Below are 22,581 nucleotides of genomic sequence, written 5' to 3' on the forward strand. Positions count from 1 at the left end.
ATTTTACTGTTTCCCCTCACTTGATTCCTCTCAGTCCCTGTCTCAGTGCCTGGCACGTAGCTCTTCCTCAGTTGTTATTGCATATATGAATCTTATGTGTTAAATACAATTCTACTTTATGAGAATTTTAATTTCAAAACCGTTTGTACACTATTCTGAAACTATTCTAATTTCCTTATGTAATTGTCTTAAAGCCTATTACCCAGTGCCTCTTATGCAAACATGAAAAAGAAAATATTGACTGAAATTCCTAGTTTCAGATTGGGTCCCCTCTCTCTAACCATTAACATTTGGTAAGAATTAGATGAATAACATTCTTTAGGTGGTAACTAAACTGACCTTTTTTTTTTTTCTTCTGTTGCCTCTTAAGAAATTTATGCATGGTTTGGTTTCAGAAAACCCACTGATGGGCCTGCAACAGGTCCCAAGATTTTATCCCTTTTCCAGCACTTTGTCAAGAAGAAATATTAATAGCCAAATGATTTAATATTTTTTTTATTGTTCAAAATATTACAGATGTCTCTTTTTCTCCCCATTGACCCATTCTTCTCCACCCCACCCCCCTCCCCAGTCCCTCACCACACCATTGTCTGTGTCCTTGGGTTGTGCATATATGCGTATAAATTCTCTGGTAAATCTCTCCACCTTCATCCACCCACCCCCCTGCTTCTCTATATATTTCTGATATAATAAATTTTAGAAATTTATGAAGTTTATTTCTGACAAAGTAAGAGAAAAATTTATACAGAGATTCACATATGAAAAAGAGAACAGAAACTCTTGTCAGTATAGCTATAACAGCCCAGTGTTAGTTTCTCAAATGAAAGAGCTTTAAAAATCTATACATATATCATCAAGAACTGCATTTTCTGTCAATGGTGTGTGTGTGTTTGTGTGTGTTCACAAGAGTATGTACACTCATGGGTGCAGAACTGTATGATAAATTCCATTATAAATTTTATTGTATTAAAAACAAATTTCTCCCTTTTCCTTTACAGAACTGTCAGCATCACACTGCTGGTGACTTCTGTGAGCAATGTGCTATAGGGTACTACGGGATTGTCAAGGGATTGCCGAATGACTGTCAGCAATGTGCCTGCCCTCTGATTTCTCCCAGCAACAAGTAAGACAGAGAAATATTACCATGTTTCCCAGTCAGTAACACCATCTGTAGCACATGGACTTTCAGATTTGGCTATATTTCTCCTGTAGACAAAAATCTCAATTTAAGACAGAGATTCTTTAACAGTATAAAAACAAGACAAAAGTGACCACTTAATACCTTACGGTTCATTTTTTCTTTAAAACCTTGTCCCAAGTAAATAACACTTATTAATTAAAATATAAATATAAATGTTAGCATATGTTTGTGAAATAAATGATATATGTTCAAATGTGCATAATTATATATTTTTATAAAGGCCTAGTGTGTGTATATAGCTCTGCCATAAATTCAGCTATGAAGGATTGTTCGGGTGCATATTATATCACTTTTTTGGCTGTTTCTATTCATTTTGTGTGTTTAAGTCACGATTGGTAAAGAATTATCAAGAAAATAATTGAAAAGTGGTGCAGTTGAAGCATAGTGACTTATTGTTATCTCCAAAATAAGTCAGTATCTCTCAGAAAAACAGCCTTCTTTCTATTAAGATGGTCCAAATTTGATACCATGGAAACACAGCCATGAGGAAAAGCAAAATCTGGAATATCATATTTCAGTGCTGTCTGAACATTCTGCATTGGTTTATATATCACTAAAAAACCCCTAAGTGTTTTCATTTACGTTTTTGCCAAGGCTAGCTACACTTTCTGCTAAGTGATTTATAGACTTCAATCTCTACATGATAGGACAGTGTTTCTCTAAGAATTTGCTGTTGAAAAGAAGGCAGGACAGTTTGTTCAGAATTAGAATTCTGGATACCTTACCTTGAGTATTTAAGAACCACAAAGCAACTCAAGTGAAGAGATCATTCCACTTGTGCTGACTTTGTTTTTTGTTTTGTTTTTTCCTATTTGGCTTTGTATACATTCTGAAAATATTTCATGTAAATTGCCTCCCTTTCCTTTGCAAGCTCTTATATTTTTGTTGAACAGGATCACAGTTCTTTTATAGGGTATCAAATGTGAATGTTTAGGTAAGTTGGATATTGATGAGGGTAATACATGTGATTTTATTATTCCACCCAAGCACCAAGTGGTAGGTTATAAAAATAATATTATTTTCATTTTTCCCTAATCTCCTTCTGATGATCAAATTTAAATAAGAGAATATTATTTATTTTATTGTTTATTAAAATTTGAACCATTTGGATTAGAAAAATTCAATAATTGATAATTTACTATTGGGTGAACTATAACAAGCTATAGGAGACATAAAAGAGAAGCACCACATCTCTTGGAGAAGCTCATAAAACATGTATCTTGAGAGAAGTCAACTTAAATGGAAAAGTAATTCAAAGGCACAAAAAATATCACACTTGATTTTGGAGGCATCAAAAACATATTAAAAGAAGTAGTAGTAATTAAAGTTGATCCTAAACAGTGGATTGAAGAATTTTTATTGGTGGAGATAGTAGGAAATTATAAGAGCAACAGCTTGGAGAATAGAAAATGCAAGGCATGTTCAAGAACTAGTAAGAAAGAGAATTTGGAGCATGGATTTTCAAAAAGTTTCACAACTGTAGATGAAAATGAATGGAAAAGTGGAAGCCATATTGTAGACATTCTTGGATACCGGTCTAAGAAATTGCTGTTTAATTTTCTATGTAATAAAGAAACACTACAAGTTTTTATTATGAAAAGAAGTTTATGTGATGACAGCCACACTTTAGGAAGACTATTATGATAGAGTTGAACATAATGAATTGAAACAGGCAAAGAAGGAAAGTAAAGAGACCAATTAAAAAGCTATTGCATTAGCTTAGGCAAAAGATAATTAGAACAAGATCAGAGTAACAAGAATGGAGACAGGTAGATGAATGTGAAAAAATTGTTGAATGCAATTCTACAGAACTGACAACTAATTAGATATGAGGGGTGAGAGCCAGGCAGGCCAGAGTTGAAACCAGAGGTTTTTAGCCAGGTTGACCCCTAAAATGGTGGTGCCATTACTGAAATAGGGAAACCGACAGTGAGCTGCTGCAGAAGACAGACAATTTATGTTCCAAATAGGTTAAAATTATATGAAGGGTCTGTCTAAATGGAAATATGCAAATAGCTGCAGGAAATGGAAATCTGAACATTTGAAGGGCACATGAAGGAAGACATATGTTAATAAATGAATCAAAGTCAGATAAGATTTCCCGGAGTACTATTACCCAAGTGGAGCATATGGAAAGCAGGAAACATAAGACTGTCTACATCAGGGGAGCCAGAAGAGCCAGAAGAGCCAAGATGGGAGCTGTCAGGAAGACGAGGGAACTAAGGCCACACTGCCACTGGCAGCACAGAGAGAGCAGCCGTAAAGGAGCATCGGAGCCTCACAGCGAGAGCGACTCAGTCCCTACGCTGGTGATTAACTGTGAGGCTCATTGCTGAATTTTGACAATCGATGATGAAAGCAGACATTAGGTTACAAGGGTGTGAGTTTATAACTTTAATAAATTTCAAGAAGGAAGAGTACTAACTTGATTGCTTAGCAGAATAATAAAGTGTTTTCTTTTTCTTATATATGATTTGTATAATTTAATACTTTTTTTATGCAAAGGACCTTGTAAGAACCAAAATACCAAATCAGAGTGGCTAGTTCAGTGGTTTTCAAACTTTATTGGTCACAGCCACAGTAAGAAATACATTTTTTATGTTATAACCTGTTACCCAGAAACTTGCATGTGTCAATGTCTATCTGTCTATCTACCTGTCTCATACCTATCTCTATTTTTGTAAAGGCAAAAAATACACGTATTGGAGAATGAATTTGTGAATAGTAGTTCAATTTGTTTACATATTTTGCAAGATTAGAGTTCATTACTCATTCATGTACTATTGATTTAATGCATTACAAGAGAGGTAAAATATGGTACTAAAAGCACCTGACCAATAAAAGTTGTGACCCTCATCTCTACACTTCATTGCCTTTTTCAGCATCTACTGGGTTAGCAGACCAACAAAAAGAAAAATGGGCTGTTTGCAGCATTACCATTTTTCAGCAAATATCTTTGTATTTTATTTCAAAGATTCCAGTACACCATGCAGCTTTATCCAGTGGGAATGCACTACTTACCTTTGAGAGAAGTTTGTAACAGCCCCCAGACTGCATATTAATATAGCCCAGTTTTCAAGTCTTGTCAAGGCTTCTTTTTGTGGGGTAAGATAATCAAAGATGATCAGCAGCCCTGGAGCAGGCCTGGCTGGTTGCAGTCTACCAGTGTTGTAATGAAAACAGGGCATGTTGTATAAGACCTAATTATTAGCAAAAATTATAAAATTGTCAGAAAAATCTTACCCATTTTCTGTAGGAAGCTTTACTTCTTTTCTCACACTAAATCGCATTACTTTGTGTTTCAAATAAAATGTAGTTTGAAATTTGTATGTAAATTAGAAAAGGCATTCTTTTATTTTAAGTAAAACATTTATTCACACTTCATATGTTGAAGCACCAGTGGCAATTTGATCTGAGTTTTCAGAAAAGCTTTATATAGCTTTTATGACACCCCCCCCCTTTTTTACCTGAAGATATTCAATAATACTTATTCTACTGTCAGGCCAATATGCATAAATTCTACTCATATTTTTCTTTTGATTCATGAAAAGAGGACACTTTTGCTGAATTTTTCATATCTTTATGGCCGGTGTATAATTATTAAAATTCTAACATTGTCAATTTGATGTATTGTTAATTCATTAAAAACCAACCATATTTATTTGTTGATTATTATTGGTAGTATTTAGTTGTGATATTTTACCATTGAATAGGAACTTAAAGTTATAAATAAGGGCACTTATTATCACTAAAAATAAGTTCCAGTCATCTAAATACTGGATAGAATTACTTGAACTTGTAAAATAAATAGGGGAAAATATTTTTACAATTTTTTTTTCTGGTTCAGTTTCAGCCCTTCTTGTGTCATGGAAGGCCCTGATGATTTCCGCTGCACAGCTTGTCCACGTGGATATGAAGGCCAGTACTGCGAACGGTATGAACAGTCATGATACATGGAGCATAATGACGCTTAGAGATAGTATAATAAAGGATCATAATAGAAAAGTAATCATTATTTTCATATCTTTATTATTTTCATAGTCACTAGTTGTTTATATGCTTTCAAAACTACTTTCCTATCTTTAGAGTTTTTCCAAAGAAACAAATTATTTCACAATTTTGTAATCTGTTTTAGTGTATAAATATAAGGTGTCCCAAAAAAATGTATGCACACACTTTGAATAATTATAAAAGCAGTGTTTATTAAAATACATTTCATTTTCAAAATTGAGCTATCAGCTATTAAAGTGTGTATATATTTTTTAGGATACCTTGTATATATACATACTAACATATATATGCATATATACTACTATATGAGAGAGAGAGAGAGAGAGAGGAGCTTTATAAGAACAAATAAATCAATTTCCAAAGCTTATAAGTAGTTAACAATAACAAAAAGCTGACCACACATAATTCTCATTTTAGTTTAGTGGAAAATACTGGCTAGCACTAATTACATGCATGTCACTGTTCTCAGCACTATGGCACTACAGCAGCAAGTGTATACATAATTCAGAATATCAGTGGTACCAAGCATTCTTAATTAGAACAACCCAAACAATAGAGTGTTTGTTATTTGTTTCTCCTTTTCAACAGGCAAACAGTATTAAAATGCTTCCTCTCACCACATGTTTTATAAAATCTGATCATGGATGTATGTAGTTACTCAATTGAATTCTAACTATAACACAAATGGTAAAGTAAGAAGCACAATTTCAGACTGACTGTCTAGTGAGTTTGAAATTAATATCTTCTGGATCCATATTTTCTGTAAGATCAGTGTCCTGGATATTCAAGCATATCGCCACCACTTTTAGTATGTTTTAGGTATTATCTCTGAAGTAACAATGAGTAACTAATATTAACTATGAACATTACACATGCATGCTAATTATTGCATAATTGACAATAGTATAAAATCTTACGAAGACCCAGCCTAGCTCTACCAGCTTAGCTGGGTTCCACTTTTCTCACCCATAATATCAGAAGAGATGATGTTCTACCTACTTGAAATTAACATTGTGCAGATCAAGTGCACAGAGGATGAAGTTGGTGCCTGCACAGAGCATCCTCTCCCATAAGAGGGGCTAAAAGGCCTGAGAATTGACCCCACCTTCCTCCAGTGGTTCAAAGTCAATGACTGACTAGCATGAGAGTACAAAAGTCTAGCTTCTTTGAACCAAAATTAAACAAAGTTTGTGATGTTATTTATGCTACAGAGCTTTTTATGAAATTAGGCTGGAATAGAACCTAGAATCACACCATTGCTTGGATCATTTCTTTTCCATGTCCTGCTTTACCCACTCCTTTGCCAGATTCTTCTAGAAGCACTTCCTTAAATTATGACTCTCTTTGCAAATATAAACCAATATGAATTTTTCCGTCACTCATTTAAGAATTTTCTTTTGATAGCAACAGTGATGGTTGTGTTAATAGTGGAAATAAGTAGGTAACTAAATAATTAAACTTAAGTTTTATAAATTCCAACACATTTTTCTATAAGTTTGCAAAATATATGTGCAAATAATTCTATATGTGGTAACTCTAAACACAATATCCAATATATATATAACAGTGCATTCCATGTCAGCAGAAATTAGCAGCAATTAAATAACTCAAAGCAATACAAAATTCAAAAATATTTCCATTTGTTTTGGAGACTTATACATCACTTGAATAGATGTATATTTTAATATCCACCAGTGTGCTTTGGTATTCATGCTTAGGCTAATATTCATTTCATGCCCTTGTAAACTCCAGCAGGATGATGACTAGAAACATGCCTGAACACCAAGGAAATTATCTGCAGTAATTTATGAAAAGAAATGTTTGATAGCATAGCTACATTTATAAATTGAAGTCACCACTATCTATGAAAGCATGTCTGTAGAAAAGACTGGAAGGTACACTGAAATGTCAATTATTGTCTTCAGACAGAGTGATTACAGAAAATTTATTTTTTAAATACCCATTAATGTTTAATAAATAAGAGTTGGCAATTTATATAGCATATAGGTGATCAGGGTCATACACTATCAAAGGCAAATGGCTTGAATTGTTTTTGCAGTTCTCCAGTGTTGTTACAGCTTTGCAGTTATCATCTCTAACATAAATGATCAGGTTCTATTTCCCTGAAAAATTGCTTTTATTCAGCTAAATTAAGCCAAAGGTCTTGGTTAAATTTTTACTGTAACCTTCCAAATAAATTTGTTCCACTTCTGAGAGATTCTTATATCATTTAAATCACCTTATGACCTGCCCAAACTCATCAGCTTAGGCCTAAAACTGCTTAAACGTCCTGAGTATCTCTGCAGAAGTGTAGAAAACCCTCCCATGCTCTATCTTAGTTACTCTTGTAATAAACTCTGAGTATTTAATCTGAACCGGCACAGAACAGAATTCTTTCACCTGCAGATGTTAAGAAACAATTTAAGTGGTTTTATTTAAATAAAACTTTTATCAAGCATTTGTAATGTTATATTGGAAATAAAATAACAATTAAAACCATAAATGTATAAAAGCCTAATGTTACAGACAATTTTCTTCTTGCTTTGCCTTTTCTAACCTGGCCAGGATAAAATAACTTTCACAATCAGCCATGAACATTGTTACAATACCAGGTCACTAAATATGGCCGAAGATTATTTGGCCAGTGTTAATAACATTTGGCTCCGAAGTCCTACTGTCTCACAACTTCCTCCCATACTTGCCTTTTGAACAAAAATTCTAACTGTTGATTACATTTTGGCTGACTGTATGTAATTTACTGTCCAATCTGGGATACTTGAAGAAGAGACAAGAAGTGTTTTTAATAACTAAGCCAGGACAAAAAGTAATCTGGGACCATTCTGGGAAAACCAGAGTATATGTTCTTGCTAGAGCCTTGTAACGTTACCACTTCCAGTAACACAACCAAGGTTGTATCCTTAGGTGAATGAATGCGTGGATGGGTGGAAGAGTCATTGAGTGGATTTCACTATGGATTTATCCAGTGGCTTTCCCTTGTAATTTCTCTAATTGATGTTATATATTTTATTTGTATAACATTAACCCATGTCCATGGGCACACAATAAAAAATTCATCTTGAGGAAGGTCTGTTAGAAAGGAAAGAGCAATAGAAGTAAATAGAAAGTTTAGTTTATTGTAACTTAACTTGCTTCTTGACACTCAATAAAATTCATGGGTTTGTCATTGGTGGAGTGGTTCTTGCTCCCATTCAGGACAGAAATCAAGAAAGGAGACTAAACAGATTCGAAACAGAAGAGGCTTACTTAAAACTGGGTGAGAGGAAGCAGGGAGAAGGAGAGAGCTGGCATCAAGTGAGCACACACTGCCAGTGCGGCTCCCCAGCTGCTGCGTGTCTGGCTTCCAGAGCTGGGCTTCTTCACGCAGGGGCGAGTGGATCTCTGTTCGCCAGGTTCCCACCGTGGCTGGCAATGACTGGCCCAGGCACGAACACATGGGTCTGGGGAGTACGCGAAGGGAAACTTTAATCTAGGAAAGATTCAAGAACTAACTGAAGGACATTCCCATCCATCTAAGAGAGGCTCAGCCTGTCTTGCGTTGAATGATTCAGTCATTTTGATATCTAAAATGCATGAGTCTAAGAAAGGCCAGGAGTCAATATGTAATTTTATTTATTTCTAATTTTTTAAAAAAAGACTTCCAAAAATAGTTTATAATCTAGAGCAGTGGTGGGCAAACTATAGTCTACAAAATTTCGCCCATTATCCTGGTTCTGTATGGCACTCAAGCTAAGAATGGTTGTTGTAGGCAAGCATTTACAATCAATTTGATGATAGGAAGCACCAAATTTGAACCCTAGTTAAGTAAATTTGATACCTCAATAAGAATTCCATTCTTTTCACTAGTAGGTTGGTTTTACTTAGTAGATTATCATTATAAAATAATTTGTACCAATTATTTTTATTATTATTATATCTTGAATTTAATCAACCAAAAAAAAGTTGGAAATTTTATTTCCCTCTCACTACATGATTTTGATTTTGCCTCTTGACCTGCAAAGCTTAAAATATTTATTATCTGGCTCTTTCCAGGAAAACTTTGCTGACTCCTGATCTATTGACTCTTGCTTTTAGTTTTGTTTCATTTAAAACAACACACACAACAGCAGCAATTTAGAGACATGAATTCATTCATCTCCTTTGCTTTGTCACTGTTTCCATCCAGGTGTGCCCCTGGCTATACTGGCAGCCCAAGCAGCCCCGGAGGCTCCTGCCAAGAATGTGAGTGTGATCCCTATGGCTCAGTGCCTGTCCCCTGTGACTCGGTCACCGGGCTCTGCAAGTGCCGACCTGGAGCCACGGGGCCCAAGTGTGATGGCTGCGAGCACTGGCATGCACGAGAGGGCACGGAGTGTGTTTGTACGTATATACTAACTTAGCTGTTAGTTCTGGGGCCTTGGTTCCATTTCTGTCTCACTTCCAGTGAGAGACTTTTTTTCTTTGTTTTTTGCAATAGCTAGTGCTTCATTCTTTCTGACACTGTCTGTCCACCTTCTGTTGTTTGCCTGCTGTTTTGTCTCCATCCTGCTGAGCCAAGACCAGCTGAGAAAATCCTCAGCATGCTTTAGTCAGTTCTTTGAAGACCTACAACAAAGCTCCTGGAGGCAGATTTTATTTTTATTTTGTCCATCTCAGATTTGGCATTGTCTTTGTGACAGCTTAAAGATCTGGGTTTTTTCAATTTTTTAGAGTCTTCTAAATTTGTAATTGGCTGGACAGACACTTTTAGCCTTGAATGGCAGCTGACTTTTCCTAGCTTTTACAGAAATCCTTGGGCTTACTGCTTCATAACTTTCTCTTGAACTGTAGAACCTGGAAGCATTGGCAGTGAACTCAAGTATTTTTATTCACATGTACAATAAATGAAGAGCATTTGGCTTGCTCTTTCTCTCTCTTTTTTAACCTGCTTCTGGATTCAGTAATTCCATGTTGAAAGCACATCAAATACCAGTAGTTATATAATTATTGGATCTTATACAAATTCTAATCTAATAGAGGTCATTTTTAAATTTACAGAGGGACTGTTATGTATTTTTCTCCTTGAGGGAATTTACATTAGTGGTCTTAATTCTTTCTAACAAAGAAAAATATAAAATATTTCAGTTCTTTTGTTTCACTATTTACCTATTTTCATGTATTTATACAATGCATGCTAGTATTTCTGGTTTTAACATCTTATGTCTGTCTAACTGTTAATAGCATCTTAATTAGAATTTTTGTGTGCTCTAGTTTCGTAAGAGTTACCTCAAAAACTAAGGATGGGAATATAGATTTTTAAATTATTTTTCTATGTATTTCAAACATTTAATGGAAATGTATTACATTTAAATGTATTACATTTAAAATTAAAATAAATGTCAAGGTTTGGGGAGAGAGATTAAATGTAATATACATTTACATTATCATATTCAGTTAATGACATATACAGATTCGCTTTTCTCATTTTATAAAATGTCTCCTACTGTGGAAAAATATGCCATGGTTCTATTATGTTGGTCTTTCCCAGCACTCAGATATCCTTCTAGTTTTGAAATGAGATAGCAAAACAGGACACAAGTGAGGACATAACTCTGACTTATCCTCAACTTTCTTTTTAATATCTTTCTATATCCATTAACTAGATTAGAGCAAGAGACCAAAGACTGGATTCACCTGGCACATTTGATCTGCAGGGCCTGTTTTACAACGTGTGACTGTAGTGGGAGTGGATGGAGGTAGCCTGGTTCAGGCAAGGGAATATCCATGTAGTAAGGGAAATGTCTTCTCAGAAAAGCTTCCTCTGAGCTTAGAGCCCACGTTACCTCAATGGAGAGTAAAGATAAAATGGGCTAAAACAACACACACAAAAATTTAAGTATACACAATATCAATATGGTAATTACGATAGAGCCTTGTCCATCAGAAATTGTCACGTGGAGTCCTATCTTCTATGCAGGTGAAAAGATACATGAGCTGGGTGCTCAGATTCCCTTCAATGCCTTTTTATTTTTTCTAATAGGAATATTTTGGGACAGCTCTACAATGTGTACGTCTGGGTGCACATTGGTGATTTCTGAATAGATATTTAATGGAGCCTCCCAAATCAGGACTTCTTAGTAAGTTAGGTTAATACAAATCCAGTCTTCTCTTTCAACTCTAATTCATAATTTACATACTATTTTATAAAATAAAACAACTGCCTGCCTTTCTGAAATTGGAAAATGAGTGAGAAAGCTATTATTTATTTAATACTAAAGTTTTATATTGTGAAACAAAACTTGACTTTGTTCATGTCCTATTTTCTACAGACTGGTAATTAACATCAAACAACTCACGTGATGTTTAAAATAGATTATGAGTGGCATAGTAAAACACATTACTCTCTTAGAGAACAAAAATTAAAATTAGTAGCTGTTGGCAAAAATGTTATTCCATAGAGAGTACCTAAAATAGCATTTTGAAAATATCAAATTGATATTTCTATTTTATTCATTACATATGAAATATTAGGAATATATCAGCTTTATTATTTATAATCACAATTTATCTCAAATATAACCTTTAAATGTTGTTTTGCACGCCAATGTTGTAAAAAGCAATCACAGTGTATTTTTTACCTGCAACCTAAGGTAAACCGAGTTAAATATGGTAATGCACCTTAACTCTATAAAAGACACACCTTCCAGCCAGCTGGTGAACCCTGAGGTCTGAAGTTTTATTCAAACTTGATACTGATCTGCAGAGACACAGTCAAAATTATTTTTAATAGCCAGTTGCCACCAAGGATCTCATCACAATAATGCAGAGACCCTTATATATCTTCACTAAAATAGTGCTGTCCTCATAATCAAAGGTAATTATTAATGGCATTTATTGCTCTCTATATATGAGAACAGGAGCAAAATAGTGGGATGTGGTTCATCACTGTATAGAAAATGGGACTTTCTATAATAAGAGATGACAAAACCCATCAGTTGACCCCCAGATGCTACTGAATGAGCTTTGCTTGTTGGTCATGTGATCACCCTCTGTCCTAGACCCTTAAATGCCATCCTCTCTGTGCTCTCATTTAATCCCTAAGTGCTAGTTCCTATTCAAAGGCCAATAAGTTTACTCTACTTTTCTACAGCTCTAAGCCATGGTGTATTGTTCAAATCCAGGGATCAGAAAGGCTATAAAACCAACTTCTGTTCATCCTGTTAGCACCTTCTCTGCATCAGTTTTGTTAGTAAAAGATGTTTTGAGTTTCTTATTGTCAACCTCCTAGCATAGGTCCAGGCTAACAACGTTGTAGAAAAGCAAATACTCTGATTCTAGATAATCTTCCTAGTTATTGGCGATTAGTCTCAATGGTTTGTCTATCACATTGAGAAAGGTGTTGTATTAATGGATTTAAGGAGTTGTTTGGTTGAGTTGTCATGTAGAGGAGGCTGATCACAATTTCCTTTATTTTCAGTCAGACTTTATTTATTTATTTGTTTGCTTGTTTGTTTAAAATATATCTTGATTTCAGAGAGAGGAAGGAAGAGGGAGGGAGAGAGAGAGATAGAAACATCAATGGTGAGAGAGTCATCATTGATCGGCTGCCCCCTGCACGCTCCCAATTGGGAATCAAGCCCACAACCCGGGCATGTGCCCTGACCAGGAATCGAACCCCGATCACCTGGATCCTAGGTCAATGCTCAACCGCTGAGCCACGCCCGGCCGGGCCCAGACTTTATTTCAAGAGTAAACATCTGATTACAGTTTTCATTCTACTATATTCAAGGAGCTTACTGACCTCACAGAGCAATAGAATTAAATGATTTCAAAGTAGGAGGAAAGCTTTTAAGTCAGATAGTGTAATCGTCTCTTTTTCTGATGCAGGAAACTTGCTATTTGAAGGCTCTTGCAGGCCTGAATCCTGGCAGGCCATGTACAAGTTGTGTGTGACATGACTTAATTTTTCTAAGCCTCACTTCATCATTAAATATGTAAGCATAATAGATGATCAAAAAATTCTAGACATTATTATCTCATGGTTATTATTTTATTATTTTTTTCAAAAGCATAATATTCTCAGCAGCCCATCAGTCTCTGATGAAATATTTAAGTTAGGCTGAATTTTTATTTTCTATAATTATCTTTAATTCTAGTCTTCAACTCACTGAAAACCTCTTTTATGACCACCTTACACTTTCTCATCTCTTTAAGTTTATATTTATAGATTAATAAATATCTTGATTGTGACTAACTTTCTCATCTTTAAAATGAAGATATTAAAAGTACTTCATAAAATTTCTGTGAACATTAGATAATGATGGCAAGACACAACATATTGCCTGCCATGTAGTGAAGATTGTGTAGATAAAAGCTACTATTCCATTATTATTTATAGGACTATCAAAGATTTTGTTTTCCTGAAAAGCTATACCATACTGGAACCATATTTAACTTGGTTTTCATATATATTTTTATACAGGATTTTTTAAACATAGATATTAAATAAAATTTATATATTAATATAAAATTTAAAATTAAAACATACAAATTTATAGTATATATATATTATAACTTGGTACGTGAACAAATTCATCGGCTTCACCTAAAGCTTACAAAATACCTTTCTCTCTATTTAAAGAAATAACAGACAAAAAAAAGCCTTCTTAATCAGTTTAAAACCAAATTTTTACTTTAGAAGCTCTTCATTTATATATAATAATAAACTCTAAATATATGCTAATCTAAAAGTTTCTTTTTGAAAGGGAAAGGGAAAAGAGAGAAGTATAAATTCATACTCAAGGAACTATCAATGGCCTTAAATGTAGAAGAGTTAAACTAAAACATGCATATTAACACAAATTTTATCTTTTGTTGGAAATGTATATTTACTCATTTTATCCCTATTTGATTAGAGCAGACAATTTATGTATCTTTAGCTAAAATCGGTTAATAGGTTTGGCCTTTTCAAAAGTATTCAATGCACTCATTCCAGCTTCAGCTTCTTTGGTTTGGATGCAGCATGTGAATTTTCTGTGACAGTAAGCCAGGACTTATGCATGGGGGACTCTGGGAGAAGGGCAGTATTTTGTACTAATTGCTAACAGAAAGATCTGTAATATCAGCTGCATGATTTCCTCCTTACATGTGCCCAGCTATAACGGTATGAATTTAGTACTGCATCTGTTAATATTAGGTACAAATTTACCCTGGGACTTTTATAGGCAAAGTCTCAGAAACATTTAGTCATGTAAAATATAATCATAGTCTTGAAATATTTGGTTTTGCTCCCATGCATTTTAGGAAGGATCTCATTTTATAATCTTATTTCTGTTGCTGAGGAGAATGGTTTAAAGATTTTTGGGAGGGAAGGGGGTCCTGATTATTAAATAGATGTTAATTTACACTGAACAGTTAGTGCACCCTTATCAAAAAATAATTGTTTACATAATATGAATATCCCATGTCTCTATACACTCTTCAAATCTTCCCTATCATAGTGAGTTAAATCTGTTTTAAATTTGCATCCCATTTCCAATGTTTGTTGCCAGACATTTCAGACTTTTTGAGGGCAAATAAAAGTGGCTTGTGGTGTAAGTAAAAATATTTTGTGTCAGAATAAAATAGCAAATCATTATGTAAAGGACACATTTCTCCATGTGTTTATCTTATAACTGCATGAACTAGACTTATCCAGAAGCTTTGAAAAAATCCCCATGACTGTCATATTCATGTCTTTCTGACCCATTTGGACAGATGTTAGTATAGTACTTGGAGCATAGATAGAACTTACCCTTCACTTATGGAAATGTGCTTGCACTTTTGTTCCCCTAAAAGCAAATGCAGAGACCATAAGACATGAGATAATAATAGACCTTTCGACACAGAGACTTAAAATGGAATGTATGAGTCCTGGAAAGAGCAATTAAATACATTTTCATTTCAACAACTGAAGATGAGAAACCAAAACAGATGGGCAGGGGGTAGAATAAATGAGAGAAAAATTAGTATTCATCATGCCTCTTGGCATTCTCATTCACCAATTTACTCCATAGTCTATTACAGTAAATCAGATCTAGTTCTGCATTACAGTCCCTGATTTCTTCTTGTATGAAATAAAAACAGAAAAATTTCCCTGAAAATTTCTGGAACCATCAGTAAGGAGCCTCTCTATATCATTATGAATGAGCTGACTCCTCTTTGGAAATAGATAGGTTATAAATTATAATAAGTTAGAAAACAAACTAACAAAGGATTCCTAAAGAACACATGGCCCTAAAAAGCATGGTTAGATATTATCAAGTATCTTTCAAGATCTTGTCATTGAAAAAAGAGCATTTGCTTGCTTACCTCCTGAAAGTGTCTGCCCAAAATACATCTTCACTAGAAGTTAAATGGAACTTTTAAAACAATGATGAACTTGGACTCAGTGGGAAAGGAAACTTCCTATTCTTCATAACTTTTAATATAATTAAGACTTGTTTTTAACCTATGAATTGCAACTTGTCTCTGTTCTGAATTTACGCTCTAGATCATACATGCAAAATTTGGAAAGGAATATGAATTTTCTAAGCTGCCACTCCAAAGTTCAATAGCCTAAAACAACACTGTATATATCTTCAAGATCCTGTAGGTTGCAATTTGAGAGACACTCCATTGGATAATTCTTTTGCTGTCATGCCTGGGGAGTCCCAGATGGCCCCATTCACATGATGGGGCCTCAGTTGGAATGGTTGGGCCTGTCTTTCTCAAGATCAAGTTGCCTCTGTTCCTCAAGGAGGCTAATCTGGGATTGTTTACAAGGCAGCAGGGAGCCAAGAATGTGGAAACAGAAACTGCAAAATCCCTTGAAGCTGAGGCTCCAGAGCCACAGTACTCCCCTAACACGCTGCGAGTCAGAGTGAGTCATAAAGCCAACCCAGATTCAAGGGAGGCAAACAGACTAGACCTCTTAGTGGGAGGAGTGGCAAAGAAGTGGTAACCATGTTTACTGCACCCCAGAAGTGAGCATTGCCTTTATCTGTTCAGGAACCCATCTTGTTGTTTCTTTCTTGATAATGTTTTATATCTCTTTGCTTCCCCTCCATCCCTCCATTCCAATAACTCTTTGCTGGATCAAAACTGAATGACCTCATGAAGGTATCACAACAGTCACCTCATTGACAGCAGTCAGTCTCTGCCTCTTCAATCACAAGACAGTTTTTCTCTCTAACCATTGTTTTTATCCTATTTCCTGTTCCTCATACATCTGTGTGGTTCTCTATTTCCTCTCACTTTGACATTTCCTATTTGGCCTCCCCCCCACCCCCATCCCACTCTCCTCCCTCTCCCTCTCTCAGTGCTTTCCTTCTAACACCCTGGTGGTATTCTCCAAAATAATGTTTGCTCTTCTTTCACAAAGATAGTAGTAAAGGACTATTTATTAATTGTTTACTATGTGGAAGACAATTTCCTAGGCACTATGATCAAAGGTAATTAAGGCCCCTTCTCTGGTGAGAGAGAAACAATATATAAATAAAGTAGTTAGAGGGCCCCACACACATGAGTATTAAGGTGGCAAGACAAGGGGAATGCTGTAGGGTTGGTGGGGACAGTAATTGCAGGGTCATCATGGCCTTCCCCTCTGGGGAAGTAACTCCTGAGCACTTGATCTAAAGATCCAGGAGCCACGTAGAGGAAGATGGAGGGAGAAGTGTTCTAGGCAAGGAAGCAGCAGGAAAAATGATGTCTTCCAAGCCCTTGCTCCCTTTAGGACTGAGTGAGTGTCCCTAAAGTTTATCATCTGGTTCAGTGGTTCTAGACCCTGGGAGCATGATAGAATCATCTGAAATCTTTTAAAAATACAGATGCCTGGGCCCTACCACAGAGCCATCAAGTTGGATTCTCCAGCACTGGGGAGGGAAGCACCTGGATATCTATTTTATAAGTCCCCGTATGATTGCAATGTGCAGCCCAAATTGAGACCCACTGGCCTACAGCAGTGCTTTCCAAACATTAGCATGAATAGACTACATGGGATTCTTTCTAAAATGCAGATTCTGATTCACTAGACCTGGGGTGGGACCAAGGTGATGTGGTGGTTCCCTGGTGATGCCAACGCTGCTGAGCCAGGTGCTCCTCCAAGTGTGGTGCATGGACCAGAAGTGTCAGTATTCACGTGGGAGATTGTTAGAAAAGCACATTCTCAGTCAGAGTATCAGAAATCAGGCGATTCATTCACCGTTTGAATAAGAAACACTGAGGTGTGGTCTAGCCTTCTGTGATTTAAGAAGGTCTTTCAGATGATGCTGAGACCCACTTAAGTTTGAGAATCAGACTGTGTCTTGGTGTTTAGACAAAGTCAATTTGGTACCTAATTGTGTTCCAGGTTGTGTTTTCTGTAATCGTTTCATGTAGACAGCTCTGTTGAAGCTTCTCAAGCACCTACATTGGCCTGAGAGTGTGAAGCCACACTGCTCCCTTCCTTTCACTCAGTTCCCATGCAGAGAAAATTCTCTTTCATTGTGGTTAAAAGAGGAAAAGGTGCAGCCCTAGTTCCAGATTTCAGCTCCTGCCTCCCAAGTTCCATTGTTCAGCTTGCAAGGCTTCAGGAGCTTGCAAATCCCTGCAGGTGATGCTCCACAGTTGTGGGTGTCACCTGCAAGGATGTGATTTATTAAAAGCCCTGCTGGGGCAGTTTAATCCCTGAGAAGGGATATTGTAACTCACCTCTAACTGCTGCCCTATCCAAAAATATCACCCTCTGTACTGCTTCTCTTTGTTTACAAGCTTCCATTAACGGTTTTCCCTCCATTAGGCAGCTCAGGGGAGTGCTATTTAGAGAACTAATTGAATTCTTGCCAGTTTTGGGAATGATCCAAAGCTGCTCCAAATCTCCATATTTTCTATTATGTGTTTTCCTCTCATCTAACATGTGTACAGTTTTGATACCTCTATCTGTAGAATATAAACTAGAAATTATAACTCTCTACATGAATGCATGTTATGAATATGGCAGGCAAAGAGTAAAAATAATCTTTTGAACTAAGTTGAAACTGAATAGGCATAGTTTTTAAATCCTCCAAAAGAATCAATATATTTTAATTTTAGCAATTGTACTATTTGTGAGATTAATTTGATAATGAAGAAACAATTCACTTTTACTCTTCACCAACTCTACCACCAGGCCCGCTCCACAAACACCAAACTTGAATAGTCCCCTTTTCTAATCATTGAAAAGATTATGAGCAGAACATTAGCACTCTTGGTACTTAAAAAATAATTTTTTTCTGGCCATTAGCAATTAATTATCTACCAGACTGAATTAGGCTAATCATCAAAGGAGGAATTTGTGGAAATGCATCTGATCATGGGTGATAATGTGCTGAAAGGCTAAAGAGGAAGGGTTGGCAAATAAGTAAATAGGTAAATAAATATCATTATAATGGAAAAGACCAGAAATTATGAAAAGGAAACTTATTTCTTTTGCATTTTGAAAAATCTTCTCAATATGAGTCAAGCTAAAATTTATATGGTTTTGGGGTGTGTGATGCATGAAGCATTAGACCCAGTTGCTAGAGGTGCTCCACGGTGAAGTCTAATGTAGCTCCTCATACATCTGCATGCATTTTTAGACTCAGGAGCATGTTTTTATTCCCTAGTTACAGATTCCTCTAGATTGCTCTTGTGGAAATTTCTGGGGCATTATAATGCTATATTTCAGATCTTGCCTCTCCTCTAATACTTCTGTAATACACTTGTTTTCTTCAAAATCGACCTGCTCCTCTCTGGTTCCTCCATTTCTATCATTGTCCGTATTTTAGGTTCTGGGCTGCAGGCATGTTTGCTCTTCTGTTCTTTTTATCTTTTTCCAACTGTCATTCATTCTAAAGTGTTAAGTATCTGAGATGAGTGGCATCATCTTGCACAGAATTATACTTGGGCCATAAAATATTCCAGAGCTGAGACCTCTGAACATCTGCCTGGGATACTTAGCAAACGTAAACGTTCTCCGTCGTTCCTTTCGCAGTCTGTGGAGACGAGTGCACGGGCCTTCTTCTCGGGGACCTGGAGCACCTGGAGCAGGTGGTGACGAGCGTCAACCTCACAGGCCCGCTGCCTGCTCCGTACAGGATGCTGTACGGTCTGGAAAATACGACTCAGGAACTAAAGGTAGGTTGGAGCCGCGACAGCAAGAGCCGAGGAAAAGAGGACAGGAGCTTCTTTAGAATGAGTCAGTGTTCTTCCTGTTACCTCAAATCGAGGCAAGCAGCTGTTAGGGAAATTCAGAGGCTGCCTTAACCAGTGTTTTTCAAACGTAAGAACTAGAATATATAGATTACAATTAAGGAAAAGAGGCCCATGTTCCCCCAGTGTTTGGCTTAAATTACTTTTATTTTATTACTTAAATATGTGCAAACATAAAATTAGGTATGAACTCCTTATACTTATAGCTCCATAAAATCAAAACACATTAATTCTTACAAAAGCCTAAAGAAAAACACAATAAAATTCAAATTAAAAACATTAATATAAAATAACCGATAATTGTTACTAAAAGCAAGTTGCTGCTTGCAACAAGGTTATGATAGGGATTGCTTCCACACAGGCTCTTTCATCAGCACATGCCATGTAGGAACCACTGCTCCCTCCCACCTTTCCACAATTTGAACTAGAGAGCCCCTTGCAAGGGGTCCTGAAATGGTATTTGGCATCACTTGACAAGTTTGAATGATTAATGTGCACAGTCTGCCATGTGATCGAGCATGAATGCAGATGAAGGGGCTGAGACTGGGTGGCTCTTCATCTCTCAGGAGCCCAGCCTGGGTTCTAGAAACCCTTATATTAACATTTCAGTTTCTTGTCAAAATGAAAACACAAGATTAAAATTTTGTGCTAGAGAACAGATAGGCCTCTGAAAATACTTCAATAAGAACTAATTTGAGAAACACTATTTAAAAAAAAAAAAATCGATAAAACTTTCAGTATTTAAAGGGATAGGAGAAAGAAAATGTTAAGGAAATTGGGGTTCATCTGATGGAAAAAGATGAATGAAAGGTGACTACATACACACTTTTGGTCAGTTATCAGATATGAAGAAATTCTGGAGCTCCCAGTACTGCGCTTGGTTCCCTGGGGTTTTCATGACTTTGTAATGCAGTTATTACCCTCAGGAAGCTTAGAGTCTATGGTTAAAAAAAACACAGTATAATGAAATTGCAAAAGTACATAATATGTGCTTTATACAAATTTAACATACAATAGAGTACAAAGATTGGAGAAATGGATAAGATTCAGAGTAACCAGGAAATGTATTATTAATGAGAATGTAATTTGTGCTGGAAATTAAAGCATAGACATAATTTTAATAGGCAGAGAAATATTGATGAGAACTGGAGGAAGAAATCTAAGATTCATTTACTAAGCACTGGCAGACACTCTTTTAGAGAATGTACTTTTTAATTCGGATCATGGCCTTTAAGGTAAATATCATCCCTATTCTCCAGAAGAAGAAAGCAGTAATGATGAGAGCAAGAATAACTGACATTCATTGACGAATATCTCTTGCTAGGCAACTGACCAGTCTTACACAAACTATTATACATAAATCTTAAAGAAACTCTAAGAAGTAGGAAAGGAGTACTTCATCATCTACATTTTTTTCAGGGAGGGAAACTGAGGCACGGAGAAGTTACATGTGACACCCAAGGTCGTATGGCCAGTAGCTGTAGAGCTGGGATTTGAATAGAAGCAGTATTACTTTAGGGCCTGTGGGGATGAAGCCACCTTTGCAAATCTCAGAGAGAGAAAATAACTTGTCTGGGAGGACTCCGTCTGCCATAAGGGAGGTCATCCCAACTCCAGGCCCTTACATACTCTTGCCACCTAATTTAACAGAGTGGTATAAGCAAAGGCAGGTGTGAATTAGCAAGGCCTGTCTGACAGACATTAGCAGTCAGGCCTGCTAGTAAAAGATAGTGCTTAAGACGAGTGGGGCAGGGTGATATGAAGGACAACCTTGAAGCCAGGCGGAGGGACCTGTGTTTACTTGGCTGTTCCAGTATTCAGGAAATGGGAAGAGTTTTAACAGAGAAGATGCTGACCAGTTATTTTCATTTTACATGGAGTGAATACAAAGAAAGGAAATTAAACTGGAAAAGCAAATCCACCTATATTTTTTAAATAATACATAAGCAATGGATGAAGTACTCAAGGCTTTAATCTCTGGGCATTATCTAAACCACAGGACTTAGTCACCTACTTCCTTAAGGCTGGGTGTGGGTCCAAATGTCTTTGTTTTTCTTAAGTTCCAGTCTTTCTTGATTCTGTGTTTGTGTTCTTCTGCCATAATTCATTTAATGTCTGGATACTTGGGATTCCATTTTGATATTTTTAAACCTTAAGCGAGTTAGTTACCCTCTTTGTTTAGTTCCTTTAACTGTGTTAATGCTCCCTGGGTACCAGCCAGAGACTACCAGGAACACACATGGGATGGTCCGGACTTGGGTTTGCTAACTCTATCCAACAAGGGACACTGCACACCATGGCGAATTTGGGGTGTCGCAATAAGAAGGCATTGGGATAACTTATTAGTATTAGGGTTTGTGCGAGGCAATTTGGCTCAGGTTCAAGGAAGTGGGACTTTGTGCTGGATTGGGTGCTATTGGGGAGGGGGAGTAACCCCATAATTGAGTGTTCTAATCAATCTTACCTAGAAGGAGGGAAGAGCAAAGGCAGGCTAAAGCTGCAATTAGGAAGGAGGCAGTGGTCACTCACATCAGCTAGAAAGTGGGACCTGGGTACTTTTGTGGTCTGCACAGAGACACGGTTTTTTGTCTGTGCTTAGACAAGATTATGGAGTGGTCTTATTTTGTTTCATTCATCACTGTCACAGAGTGCCCCTGTCTAATGTCAGTGTCCTGTGAGATTGATTATGTTCAACAGGAAAATAAAATGGCCTCTCTGAGAGAGCCAGGCCAGCTCCTACCAACATTCAGGTCAGGCCACTTAGCTAGTGCCTGGCCAGTGCCCTCAGTCAAGGACTCCGGTCCCCTCTGTAACCTGTCATTGGAACCTCAGTTCATTGAAATGTGAGCCTTAAAGAATCAGCCTTCATCTTGACTTTCCCCTTTACTGGCTGTGTGATCTTGCATAAGTTTTTAGCTCTCTTCAAGCCACAGTTTCCTTATACACAAAATGGAATAACATTTATCTTATAGAACTGTCATAAGAATTTAGTGGAAAGAAAAGAAAAAAAAAAGCCTGGAACATAGTAATTTCTCAGCAAATTACTTCAGTTTGTAGTGTTTGCCAGAATACTCTGCACATATACATGCCCAATGGAAATGGGTTCTTTCTCTTTTCTTCGAAGGTGAGAAGGCTAAGTTTTTTGTATATAAAGGAAAAATGTGTTC

At 36.5% G+C, this 22,581-nt stretch overlaps 1 protein-coding gene across 6 annotated transcripts in view; it reads left to right on the forward strand.

Annotated features, from left to right (window-relative positions):
• The window catches only part of LAMA2 (laminin subunit alpha 2), a 459,384-nt gene that overhangs the window by 330,313 nt on the left and 106,490 nt on the right, over positions 1-22,581 (forward strand). For 4 of the 6 annotated variants that reach the window (XM_081140004.1, XM_081140000.1, XM_081140003.1 and 1 more), the window contains 4 exons: positions 999-1,123; positions 5,049-5,135; positions 9,396-9,589; positions 19,197-19,339. In XM_081140004.1, the coding sequence (XP_080996130.1) occupies positions 999-1,123; positions 5,049-5,135; positions 9,396-9,589; positions 19,197-19,339 (549 nt within the window). The remainder of the gene's footprint in view (positions 1-998; positions 1,124-5,048; positions 5,136-9,395; positions 9,590-19,196; positions 19,340-22,581) is intronic. The other 2 variants (XM_081140002.1, XM_081140005.1) reach the window with 1 other exon arrangement.

Source organism: Miniopterus schreibersii, assembly GCF_964146895.1.
Source record: "Miniopterus schreibersii genome assembly, chromosome: 6".
NCBI classification, from domain to species: domain Eukaryota; kingdom Metazoa; phylum Chordata; class Mammalia; order Chiroptera; family Miniopteridae; genus Miniopterus; species Miniopterus schreibersii.